Raw genomic sequence first — 13,240 nt, 5'->3', positions numbered from 1 at the left:
GGGATTATATCATTCTAAATGCATTTACATATGCACACTCTGGGAAAAGTTGAAACTAGATTCAGAGACGGAAAGAGAGAGGCCGTGTTTTACAGTCTGGATAAACAAGAAGTCCAAAGGTAAATGTGATTTCTAGGGTGTCCGTCCTCATGGTCTAAGTAACACGATTGAACTGACTTCCACTGGCCTTCTCCATACCATGCAAACAGTAGTGCCTGCTTGCCTCACATGTGTGGAGAAACCTAATAAATTATAGGCCAGCCGATTCCAAGCTCTGAAGGTGCATTCCGTCATTGTCTAGGCACGCAAGCTCAGTGCCTGCCCACCGCTCCAAGTCTCACTCACCCTGTCTTGGTACTTCTGATTCTTGTCCCTCAACTTCTTGATCTGAAACATTAATCGCTCCACTGCATTCTCCTTTATCTCACGCCTGAGAAGAAGCAAAGAAGTGTGGGTTAGTTACCGCAGGAAAAGGTAATGAGCTTACATTTTGATTTTAAACTAAAAGAGATAAGACTCTCCTCTACGAGATTCTACCAGGCTCTTGCTTTGTTTGTTTGTTTTTGAGTGGGGAGGGGATCTCACTGTGTAGCCCTGGCTGACCTGGAACTCCCTGTTTAGACCACGTTAGCCTTGAGCTTGGAGAGATCCTACCCCTAGCTCCTGGGTGCTGGGATCTAAGGAAAGCTAGTGTTTTTCACTTTTTAAATTCATGAAAATATATTTTGGGAAAATATTAAGCTTTTAAAAGAAGCATTTTTATTTCATGGATGTAATTTATGTTTTAATTATCTATAATCTAGCTTAAAGAAAACCTAGGAAGGAACACACAGAAAACATGCTCTCTCTTCTATATGTCCTTATCCAGAGATGCATCTAGAGTTCTAAAAGCATTCAGACAAAAACCAAAGCAAACAAGAAGAAACTAAGATTGTGCAAGGCAGGCACATCTTGGACTAACTAGGGTCACCTAGGCATGCCACCAATTCATGCTTGTTAGTGTGTGTTCTTTCCCAAGGATTAAAGCGTCCCCATCACAAATCATTCCTTTGGCAGCCAGGAAGTATTTGCTGACCATCTGTTCATATGAAAAACAGAACAGGAAGGCTCAGGTATGGGGGAATCGATAGCTGTTTCAAGTGCTGTGCATTCTGGATTTCTGGAAGAGATTAAATCTTGGAACTCTGACATTAAAGTAAGGCTTCAGCCTCACTTCATCCAAACTCTTGTATTAGTTAAAAATGAAGCACATAGTTTTTCTTTTCTTTTCCTTTTTTTTTTTAACATGGCAGCCTTCAGATACACCACACAGATCCCTGAGCTCTGCTCCAGGAAGCTATCCTGAGGGAGTGCACTGGGTTCCTGTGGAGAGAGTGACATTGATTTAAAAGAGAGTAAAGCATACAGTTTTAAATCTTGCTTCTTACCATTTCTTGCCTCCTTGGTCACAGGCAAATCAAATCTCATAACCTAAAATTTCAAGCTGTCAGATACAGAAGCCACACCCAGCTCTGTGTATTGTTATGTGGAATAAATTTAGAAATCACACATGAAGGGCGCACTCAGAGAGAACTCATAAATTCTTGTTGAATCTGACATACTATCAACACTTTCTCTAAAATCTCATTTATATTTATGACCTTGTATACTTTGGGGGAGAGAAAACTAAGGCTTCTGCCTTCCACAAGACAGGAAAATCTGAAATAAAGTTAGCAAGTCATACAGTGGCCCTGCACAGAAAGATGCCAGAGTCTGAATACCAAGAACACTGATTTACCCTGCTTTCCCATTGCCCGCATAGTATACATAATCACTTTTGACCTTAGCTTACTCCTCTGTAAAAAAAGATTAGGAACGGTAAGATGCCCAGCTGACATGCTTGATGCCAAGACTGACAGTCTCAGTTTGATCCTAAGACCAGGCTCACACACTCGCCCCCAAACACACAAACACACACAAGCTAAAAGAATTCTAAACACATCAAAGAAGATGAGCTCCATTCTACCCTACAAGAAAAAGAAAGCTTTTGTCTAAATAAAGTTTTTACTCCGGATAAGAGAAGTGATTTCTCTCCAGTCCTTGTTTCCTGGTGCGCATGTGTGTGTGTGCGCGTGTGTGTGCATGTGTGCACATGTGTGTGTGTGCATGAGTGTGTAAGCACCAGAAATCATGACTTCATTCATATTGCACAAATGTTTGACCACTAAGCTATACCTCCAGCTTTCTAGCTCTCATTTTTATGGATAAAAATGAAAATATTATAAACAAAAGTTATATGAACTGTGTGGGTACTCACATGATTTGGTAACATGGGAATAGACTTGAATAGGTGACTCCATGGCTACAGCTAAGAACCTTCCTTGGTGATGACTGAACACTCAGTGAGCAGACCAGAGACCACATCCACTCCAACCCACATCCGTCTAAGATACTAAAAATGCTCTTTGCTCATCTGAAATCCTAATTTAATTACTCAGCTTCTATTTTTATTTGTTACATCTGAAGACGCTTGCAGCCTCTACCCTCTGAGCACTGAGGAGCAAATGGCTGAAGGCTTGCTGTCCTGCTCATCCTGGGTGAGCAGAGCAGGGTTGATGATTGATTACTAGCCCAAGTTCTTAGAGAATTCCCAACTATTTTCTGCTTCCCTGACCCCCTTGTGCGGATCTAACTGACTTCCCTTGGCTTTCTAAAGAGGTGGGTTTACCTGGAAGCATTGAAACTTTGGAACTCCACGCTCTTGGCTGTTATGTGGAATTGTCTTACTTGTTTTCTAATTCTTTCCCTTTTTATATGTCCACACACACACACACCAATGCCTTAGCTTCTTATGTGTCACACTGAGACTACAAGCAGGTAGGATGATAAACCCATATATATGACAGTGATTTTTTTTCAAGAACTTGCAGCTGCTTCTCATGTACATTCACCAGTGGGCTGGAAAGCACGTGATTCCGGGCAGGCATTTCATCATTCAGCTGAGTGCTTTAGACTTCTGCTTCCTTACACTGTTAGGCAAAGCAGTATCTTAGTGTTAACTCCATGAGTGTGATTTTGCACATAGAAAAGACTCACAGTGATTATTACTCAAGAAATAAACTCTGAGTTTTACACTATGTGCCAGCTGTGCTGGGCATTGTGCAGACATAAAATTCAGTTTTCAGAATTTGTTGAAGAACCAATCAGAAATCACCTTACAGCGTTTTCCTTTATCTCAGCTCTGTTTAAAGTACCTGCTCTACATTAAAAACAAAGCCACAAACTACCCATTCAAATAAACTTTGGTTTCAAAGTTTTTATTGGTATTTCTATTTTTTAAATTTATAATCATATACACACCTACTTCTCTGTCTATTTTTATACCCAGTGTAGGAAAACTAGGTATAAAGGAGAAAATAAGGATCATTGCTCAGGGATGACAGCTACATAGATTTAGCAGAGGTAGTTAGAATACTTTCTACAAACACAGCCACAAAATCTCATAGTCTCATTGTCCTTGGATACCACTTTTAAAGTTCAGCTGCTCAGAAATCATGAATCACTATCTACTGTGTGCTTACAGTTTTATTATGACATGGGACAGAATGAGAAATACAAAATGCTGCCTGGGCAATCCTTCCTTAAATGGGGAAAGAAGGTGATATGACTACTTGCCATGTGACAAAAGTTCTGTTGCAGGGAACACCCAGAATAAGCAAAAGGTCACCAGCAGAGTGTGGGCCAGCAAGCCTTTGGCTGTTATCATCCATGGGGTTATTTATTTCATTTTTAACACATTACAGAGAACACAGGCGTGGGAATTGTCATTTTACATCAATCACAAGCTCATGAAAAACTTCTAGCATTTCACTCTCTGTTAAAGAGGGAAAGACTGGCCAGTGCTGACATCAAGGATAGAGAGAGCTGTAGCTGGGTGTTATCCCAAAACCACAGAGCATGTGAGAGACCAGGCTGTGTTCGCAGAGCCCAACTTCTGTATCGCTTGCAGGAGAGGCAAGATCTCAGTTACACGAGGATGGTGCCTTGTCGTTACTTAAGGGTATCCCGAAAAATGAGTGTAACATCTCTTCCCAGGGGTTGTTTCTTTGTTAGAATTCTGACCCCTTACTCTCTGCCTTCTAAACAGGATGAGAACACGAGTGAGAGCTTCTATAGGAGGAGAAGAATTTTCTCTGATTGTTAGTAAGATAATTTTCTTCATACAGACTTAGTCACCAGTATCATAGCCCCCTCCTCCCTTTCAACCTTGGATTCCTCCAATAAATGAATCCCTTTCCTAATCTCAGTGTTCTGCTTGCACTGGACCTTACACCAGCAGAGTCTGCCCTCTGTCCTTCATTCTATTGTCTGCTATTCCCCAAAAATGATATACGTTTTCACACCCTGGTGTCTTTCCATAAGCCATATTCTTCCACTCCTCTCCCCATAGCTGCCTTCTTCCAGAGAGCAACTCACATGGCTTTTCCAAACCCTCTGACTAGGTCAAGTCCTTTTCTCCCTCTCTTCATGTCTCCCCAATGCTTCATCACAGCAGGGACCATGTGGTCCTGCTTACTGCTGTACTCAGGGCCCAGTACTTGTCGTACATGAGAAACATGCAAATATTTATTGAATGAAAACACGAATGATTTCACTCTTATTTGGAAATTTACTAACACTTTTCCACGAATTCTCTAAAAAAATTACACATTAGAACACCTATCCAGTGCCAAAACTTGATGTTCGAAAGCTCTCAAGAGGCTATTTGTTTAAATAAAACATCTCCAGCTCCTGGGAGTGAGACATCATGAAATACTCTCATTATTATTAAAAATACTTCTTTAGCCAGAAGTTATGGCACATACCTGTAATTCCAGAACTTAAGAGACAGAGGCAGGAAGATTGTCACTAGTAGAAAGATTGTCACAAGTTCAAGGACAGAGATTTCACCTCAAAAAACAAACAAAGCAAGATAGACAGTGACTGGGGAATGACAGCCTAGGTTGTCATCTTGCACACACACACACACACACACACTCCTCTAAACTGCTTAGACTTTCATGTAGTTATTTAGAAATAATACAAGCTGGAATACCAAGAAATAGAAAGGTAAATAAAGGGGAATGCCCTCTCCCACTCTCAGTTGACTCTATTCCACAATGTGTTTTAAGAGGTGAGCCAGCACGCTGTTGTCTATGTAGAAAACGACACAACACAATGGAGGGCGCCAAACCACATCAAGGAGTGCCATTTCATGGATACCGCTTGGGCTATGCACATAGCACAACAGTATACTGTCTCTAACCCATCACGGTTTTCTTGGCAGTGCTTAGCTACATCACCCCCATGGGCAATCTTGTCTTAACAATGACTATATCTGCACGGGACCGTTTTTAGATTCAGAACACAAACTTACTGATAGTCCAGAAGTGCTTCGCTGACTGGCAGCTTCACATCTTTTGGCGGCCCATCTTGAGCATCCTTTTTACCTCCTTTCGCTGAGCTGTCCATGGTTCTAGTTGGTCACTAAGAATATACCTGAATAGCAAACAGATGTAAGAAAAGTGAACCAGCTCCATCTTGGCCCCTCTACTTGTGCTGATTCTCAAAAACCATCACAGGGGTTGTTATTCATTCCTGGCTGCTTCTTGTCCCCAGATCTAGCATCATCCACAAAGCCGGAGAACTGTCAAGCTGCATTGTGCATCACTCTTCTTAAGGACCAAAGGCCCGGCTTTCTTTCACTCTTTATTTCTCCACAGTGTTCAGCAATGTGCATTGTGTGTTGCAGAAGCTCAATATTTTTTAAAAAATCCCACAAAGGGATTGCAAGATTGTAAGAGCCAGGGGTCAGGGGGACTGGGACAAAATAGTGTCTTCTGGACATGGCAGGCCCACTTCAGGAACCACAGCAGATGAGACTGCCTACAAAGATCGAGTTAGCCAACATTCTAGCATGGGTGGTGGAGATACTCATGACCCCTCACCCTAGCTAAGGAGCTCCTGACAGTCAGTGGCTACTAGGGGAGGCTATTAGCCATGTGCCAGTGATGGCTCTACACTCGTGCATACATGGACAGCACAAATTTGACTCAATAGATTATAAGAAAAAAAGAGGACATTGAGTTTTGGGGGCTGGGAGTGGGAGGGCAGGGATGGACCATGGAGAAGTTATGAGTAAAATGTGATCAAAACATACTGTATGTATTATATGCAAAGAATAAAAAATATATTTTTAAAAAAAGGATTTGTTCTTAAGAATCAAGATGCAAGGATTTGAAAGAATTGTGTTTAGCCACTGTTGTCATTATACAAATCACAAATAAAAGCCCACTGAAATATTTATTAGACACCTAAGAGATTTACAAATGCAAATAACTATAATGATGTTTTGTCATTAACTTTTCATAAGCTATAAATTTCCTTTATATGAAATAATTAAGTTATTAATAATACATTTTTATTTATCCTTCTCTTATATATTACATCCTGACCACAGTTTCCCCTCTCTCCTCTCCTGCCAGTCCCTTCCCCATGTCCCTTCTCCCCCAGATCCATTGCTCCTCCATTTTCCTTCAGAAAAAGGATGGGCCTCCCAGCTATATTAATTAAACATGGAAATGTTACATTAAGTGTAGGCACATCCTCTCATATTAAGGCTGGACAAGGCAACCTAGGAGGAAGAAAAGGGTCCCAAAAGGAGGCAAAAGACTCAGAGACAGTCCCTGCCCCCTCTCTATATGAAATAATTAAATTATTGGTAATTTTTTTTAAAAAAGGAAAACCAAGACCCACTACTGGTCAGTGTTGGAATGAAGTAGCATACTTCCACGGGTTTGGTTTAGGTACCGAGGTACACTTTTCAGAATAGAGCTTTCCCTAGAAGATTTTTTTAAATCCAATTTCTATTGCTTGTTATTAATGTATCTCTAGTTTGCTATGGTGGGAAACACAATGAGACTTATTTACGTAGTTGGAACTCTTTACAGTGAGCCTGTGAAAATTCTTGAGCATCATTCTTTCTCTCCCTACAATAGACACAACAATTCTTGAGTAAATACTTGAGTAGGTGGGACAGTCAGGAGACATATGTTTTAATTCTAGACCCCATCACCTACTTTTTGTGTGATCTTCAGAAACATATTCTTTTTCACTTCAGATTCCTCATCTCTCATCCAGTTGAGAATGACTGGCTGAGGTGAGCTAGGTAATCAAAAATGTCTCACATATATGAAGCATAATAAGCCATATGTCTCTCTTCAGTTATAGATATATATTATTCTTTAAATTGGAGGCAACTGTACAGCAGAATGGGGTCTGTGTGATATGGATTTCAGTTCACAGGGCTCACTGTGGCCTGACTTCACCAATGACTTGGGTCATCAAATTGGCAGTCTGTGTAGATCTGTATGGGTCGTCTAGATCCACAGTGGGAAAATGCTCTGAAACGGAAACATGCTATTCTCGTGTGCCCAGACTTCCAGTCATGCTTTCTTCATATCTGAGAGTTTTCTAGACAAGTACACATCCAGGCAAAAAAGACCTATTAACATAGTGTTCTTTTTTTCTTTTGAGACAAGGTCACACTCTGTATACTTTGCCTGTCTGAAACCTGTGGGAATATTCCTGCTTCAGCCTCTTGGGTGCTGAGATTATAAATGTGAGCAACCTACCGTACTTGCCTTCTTAAATATGACAATCACAACAATTCAGTAAACTCCACACCAAAAATTATAGCAGCAACATAGTTCACAGAAAATTGTCGGCTAAGAAAAATCTATTCTCTTTGTTTCTAATACCATGCTGAATTTTTATATCATTTTCTACTTTAGAATAAGAATTTTTATCTTTATACAAAAGCATGCTAATGTTTCATTTTAAAACAGTAACTTACTGTTCAATTCTTTTCTTACTCTACTCTATTTTATTTAAAAGTTGAAACAAATGTCAAGACTAATCTCTCTTTGTGAGTCATATGGAAAAGATCAAGTGTTATGGTCTCCTCCGGCATTGCCCATCTGGTGCTGGAGAAAACAACGACCTCATCTTGTTCAATTACCTCAGTTACATGGCTGCTACGTTTTTAACTCTCTGAATGCATAATTAGTTACTTAACTGCAGCTTACCACAAAGGATTTTAATAAAATATGAGGGAAAATGTCAAGCCACTAAAGCAAGAATGATTCATGCATAAACAGTACTGTATTTGTCATTGTTTTGAAGGCTTTCAAGAAAATTAGCAAGACAATTGGATTGCAAAAGTACCTTTTGAGGTACTTCTGCATTTGATGATGTCCTGCAAACAGTGGGGATATTCATAAACACAGTCACTGACCTTTAGAGGGTTTCTACCTCAGCAAAGGGCGAAAGACTAGTCACAAAGTGAATGTTATCTCTAGGAAGGCTTCCTCCAGTATAATTCCTGACAAATGCATATCTAATCTGTTTTTGGTAACTTCAGACTTGTATCTAGTGCCTGCTTTGTGGTTAGGATGCTATCCGGTCGTTAAGTGTACAACAGAGAAGAAGCAAGTTGGAAACTCAAGAGTTATGAGGAGATGAGCACTGCAGAGGACCTTACACAAAACAAGGAGCCACCTGAGAGAGACCACTAGAGTTATTCAAAGGCTACACTCTCTGGTGGGCATCCAGGGTGTGATGCCACTCATACAATCATGAGCTCTTGCCTGCTTGGTGGAGTTTGGACAGCCTGGCTCGTAAGACTTGGGTCTTTAGGCTCTCCTGAGCCTGGATTTTCAAAACAACATTCCCCAAAGTGCTTCTCAGTGAAGAATAAAGCTTATGTAGTAAAAGCGGACATATGATTATCTTCTAATGGACTGCTATCCCACAATGCTTTGGCTTTGTAAAATCACCCCTAGACACAGAGTGTATTCCTGCTCACACAGTCTCAGGGGTGGGACTAGACACCTGGAGACATACTTCCTTTCATTGTCTCGTTTCTGCCCTAACACCTTTTGGAACATAGGAAATGGCTCCTGAACTTACTTGGCTAATTCTCCATCAACATGGATTGAAATGACAAAAGTTCTGAGTGAGAGTCCACCGGGAGAGAAAACATGTAATTAAAAGATATTGGTTAAGTATGACAATTGTCATAATGTTTAATTTGCAAGGAAAGTGACATGTAAGCAGAAACAACATGCCTCATTGCTATAACTTACCAACATGGTTTCTTCTCCCTTCCATTTCAACAGCTAAATCTTATTGGTTCCCCTCCTTTGGCTCTTTCCCTTCCAACAATGAATTTGTCAACAGGAATGACCTTATAGAAATGTATGATTCACCCTGGAACCTTTCAGGCAGGCATTCAGTTTTGTAAGCAGCATTTACCTTTTTTAGTTTTTTTAGATTTATTTATTTATTTATTATGTACACAGTGTTCTGTCTGCATGCATGCCTGTAGGTCAGAAGACAGCACTAGATCTCATTACAGATGGTTGTGAGCTAGCACGTGGTTTCTGGGAATTGAACTCAGGACCTCTGAAAGAGCAACCAGTGTTCTTAATCTGTGAGCCATCTCTCCAACCCGCAGCACACCCTTTTAAATCTCCTTAATTAAAGAGCTAAGGGGCTGTTTTGGAGACAATTCTGGCCCAGACAGCAGTTCTTCGATTATGCAAACTCAAAAATAGCCTCAGTAACAGTAGGGACAAGGCAGTGTGCTTCCTTTCAGGAGCCCTGTTAAAAAGTCATTAAAAAGGCATAGAACTCATTAGGACCGTGGTTGCAAGGCAATGCACACATTTAAAAATATGCATAGTACTCGTATAACTATAGTCCATTTAGTGCTGAAAAGTAACACTTCAGCAAGCACATGTCTTTGGGAATTCAAAAATATATGCTGGCCCATAAGCCAGTTACATCCTGGATGTTCAGTGAACACCGATGGGGATGAGTGGCCTGCAGACACCCATTATTCACTTCCTTTACCAACGACCTTCCTTCATTGCTGATGTGTAGGCCCTAAACTTGCAAAGTAAAATCGCTTAGGTATCTTTTTAGGAATTAGCATTTTGCCTGGGTGTGCATGTTTGGTGTACATGTGTGTTTGTGTAGGTGTAGACGTATGCGTGGGAGTTTGTGTGTGTGTGTATATGTACCCCTTACCCCTGGAGTTTGACAGGGGGTGTCTTGTTCAGCTGCTCTCTGCTTTATAGATAGAGGCAGGGTCTCCTACTTGAACCTACAGCCTGCTAATCCAGTTAGCCAGCTACCAGTGTGTTCTGGGATCTGCCTTTGTCTCCCAGACACAAGGATCACAGGCAAGTTACCATGCCTGCCTACCCAGCATTTTTCTGGGTAGGGTTCTTTTTGCTCACAAAGTAAATATTTTACCCATTGAGTTATCTCCCCATCCCAGCAAATGTCTTTGGAGTCCAAATGTTCACTTATGCCAGAAACACTTTTTGACATAAAAAGGTGTATTCTGTCTCACCAGAATGCATTGTGAACAGAATTATATATGTACTCTAGCGTTTAAGAAAAACTGAATTACTTAAATCTTGTTAGAAGTGGTAATACCATCTAAAAGTAGCTTTAAAAAAACCTTCATACCTCTTTTCATATAGACTATATGTACATAGTTACAAATACTGTGACAATGCAAAGTTTATCCAGTTTAGAAGAGTACAATTAAAGCCATTTATTCAGATCCTAATAAAATCTCTAGATGAGCAACACTACCATGTATCTTTTGGTGACTGATGTGGTGTGTAGCCTTCTCTTTCTTACCTTGGGAACAATCAAATTTAGGGCTTCACCTGCGAGTTTCCGGCTCTTCCTATCCCTTATCCCAAGCATGTATTTTCCTTAGTGCTAATATTTAGTCACTGGCACAGTTTTGAACCGCAGTTCCCAAATTTTTCTAGATGCTAAGCATCAGCATGATCTGATTCAGGCTTCCTGGTAAACTGAGAGAAGCACACTATCTTAACCTCTCCAGTCAGCAGGACTACCTTTTCCCAATGCCTCCTGTCCCCTGATCTTAATGTCCCCACAGAAAAAGAGTATCGAGTAAGTAATATTTCATAAACATAAAAACATAACCATAATGGAAACATACACACACTACTTTTATGGTAGTGAATATTAGAGCCACAAGCTGGGGCCAGAACTTGGAGTTTCATGTAGTCTGGTGAATGTCCAGACTTAGCAAATTCTTTTCTGCATTCACAGAAATAAATCATCCCCTTTCATTCTCTTCCTCCTCCCTCCTTCCCTCCTCCTCCCTTCCCTCCTCTTTTTTCTCCTCCTCCTCTTTTTTTTTCTTAGACAGGGCATCCTTCCCTATCTCCTCCACACTTCACCTCAGAAGGGGATTATGGGGTAAAGAAGAGTGAGAAAACAAACAAGGTACTTGTCTTAGTTGGAGTTAACTGTCAACTTGATCCAGCTTAGAGTTGCCCAAGAGGGAATCCGGGTTTACCGGTCGGTCTTATTGGTCTGTGGAGGGTTATCTTGTTAATTGATGTAGGAGGGCCCAGCCCACTATGGGTGGTGTCATTCTCTGAGGTACTTCTGGGCTATACAAAAACAACAACAACAAATTTACTATGCATAACCCTGTGAGTCAGTAAGCAGCCATTCTCCATGCTTCCTGCTGTGACTTCCCTGTACCATGTAGGCTGAGATAGACCCTTTGCTCCCCTAATAGAACTGGAACAGTGACATATATACAAGCACACTGAACGCAGGGGAACAGGGGACGGTCCTGCTGTGCTGGAACAGGCACTGTTGTTGAGAAAGATCCCAAGGGGGTACATAAAGTCTTACTCAACAGCATTCTCCAGCTTGGAAACACACTAGAAGGAACATCAAGTGCAACCCCTGTTTCTCCCCTAAGTTTTTCAACTTCAGCCTAGTTTCTGGTCCTGTCTGACCCTCAGTGTCTTTCTCCATTTTTTTCTATCTGTTTTCAGAATTATTAAGAAGACTTAATGCTTTGGGGGAAATTGTGGAGTGATAAACTCGTGCACAACAGGCAGGCAATGGCCACAGTCCTCTTATTCTGTGAGGTCAAGATGCCTGAGAGACTCTGAATAATACAACCCCCTACGGATGCTGCCCCGACATCCCCTCTCCCCATCCCTCGTCCTGACCTACATACGCAAAAGAAAACAGTATAAATCAGAGATGAACAGTAATACTGGAATAGAACGTGTGCCACATGTGACAAACGTTATTAAAAATGTACAAATTACTTATTTCTGGCATTTGCCGTTTAATATTTTTCCACCTGCTAGGACCCTCAGGTACCTGAAACTGCCCCTACTCGGATAAAGGGGGATCACTGTATCTACCGAGTTATCAGCTGCCTGAAGACACCCTGGAGGTTACAAACCTTTAAGTATACAATGGCCCAAACCAGGCTGGTATTCCTGTCTTCAGGGTGGTGAAAGAGGGGTGAACCTAGGAAAACCCCTTTCAATAGTTCCTAACCGCTCAGAACAAAACGTCCGGAGGGAAAAACCAGAGGGCACGACCCCAAGCCCATCTTGCGTCACCGCAGACTAACAGGAGGTGGTGTCGGGTATAGTGGGGGAGGGTTCCTATAGAGTCGTTGGCGACAGACTGGAAGAAGACCGAGGTCACGCAAGGATGTCAGCTTTTTGCCCACATCTTCTCTACTGCTTTCGGGTGCGAATCTCAAGTTCAAACAACCCAAAGCACTCTCAATGCCCCTCCCCGGCCCCACCCCGCCTGCCCAGGCATTCACAACCACTCTCTCGCCGCAGCTTCAGCACCAGCCGCGGTTCGCGCGCGCCACCTGGCGTCCATATGAGGAAGAGCAGGGCAAGGGGCTGCAGAGGAATGATTTCCAAACAACTCCTGGGGTGTGGGAAGGGGCAGCGCAGGTGCGGGGGGAAGGGGGCCGGCTCGTCCCAGTGCTTTTACGCCTGCTTTTGTCAGGTTAGGTTTAACTCCGGGTAGAATGGTGGACACCTGGAGCAAGTGCTCACGGGGTAACTTGAGGTACCGTGTCTTCCTTTTCAGTGTACTTTTTAGCTTTCGTAACGCAATATAGATCTATCCATAAAGCAATTTTCAAGGAAGTAACCAAACCAAAGTCCCGCGGAACAGCGCAAGTCAGTCTCTCACATCCTGAAGGCAGTCTCTATAGGGGCGTCTTATTTTTTCACATTACATTCTAGCAATTATCTTTTTGGCTTGGGAAGTCGGAAGCCAGGCTCCTTTAGCCTTCCTATTCTCTTCCATGTGGTCTAGTTGGCTTAAACTA

The 13,240-nt window shown here is 41.8% G+C and overlaps 1 protein-coding gene across 4 annotated transcripts in view; it reads right to left on the bottom strand.

Moving 5' to 3' along the window:
- Ccdc83 (coiled-coil domain containing 83) overlaps positions 1–12,626 on the bottom strand; it is a 42,249-nt gene extending 29,623 nt beyond the window's left edge. The window contains exons 1-4 of one of the 4 annotated variants that reach the window (XM_040728657.1): positions 12,344–12,626; positions 11,360–11,525; positions 5,396–5,517; positions 346–430 (exon numbers count right to left, since the gene is read on the bottom strand). In XM_040728657.1, the coding sequence (XP_040584591.1) occupies positions 346–430; positions 5,396–5,490 (180 nt within the window). In that variant the 5' untranslated portion in view covers positions 5,491–5,517; positions 11,360–11,525; positions 12,344–12,626. Of the gene's footprint in view, positions 1–345; positions 431–5,395; positions 5,518–10,734; positions 10,756–11,359; positions 11,526–12,343 lie in introns of those variants that run through there. The other 3 variants (XM_040728644.1, XM_013116286.3, XM_040728653.1) reach the window with 3 other exon arrangements.
- Between the last annotated feature and the right edge of the window lie 614 nt (positions 12,627–13,240).

The sequence above is a fragment of the Mesocricetus auratus genome, unplaced genomic scaffold (genome assembly GCF_017639785.1).
Source record: "Mesocricetus auratus isolate SY011 unplaced genomic scaffold, BCM_Maur_2.0 Super-Scaffold_4256, whole genome shotgun sequence".
Taxonomy (NCBI): domain Eukaryota; kingdom Metazoa; phylum Chordata; class Mammalia; order Rodentia; family Cricetidae; genus Mesocricetus; species Mesocricetus auratus.
Note: the sequence above shows the minus strand (reverse complement) of the source record. Positions and strands in the feature narration are given on the sequence as shown.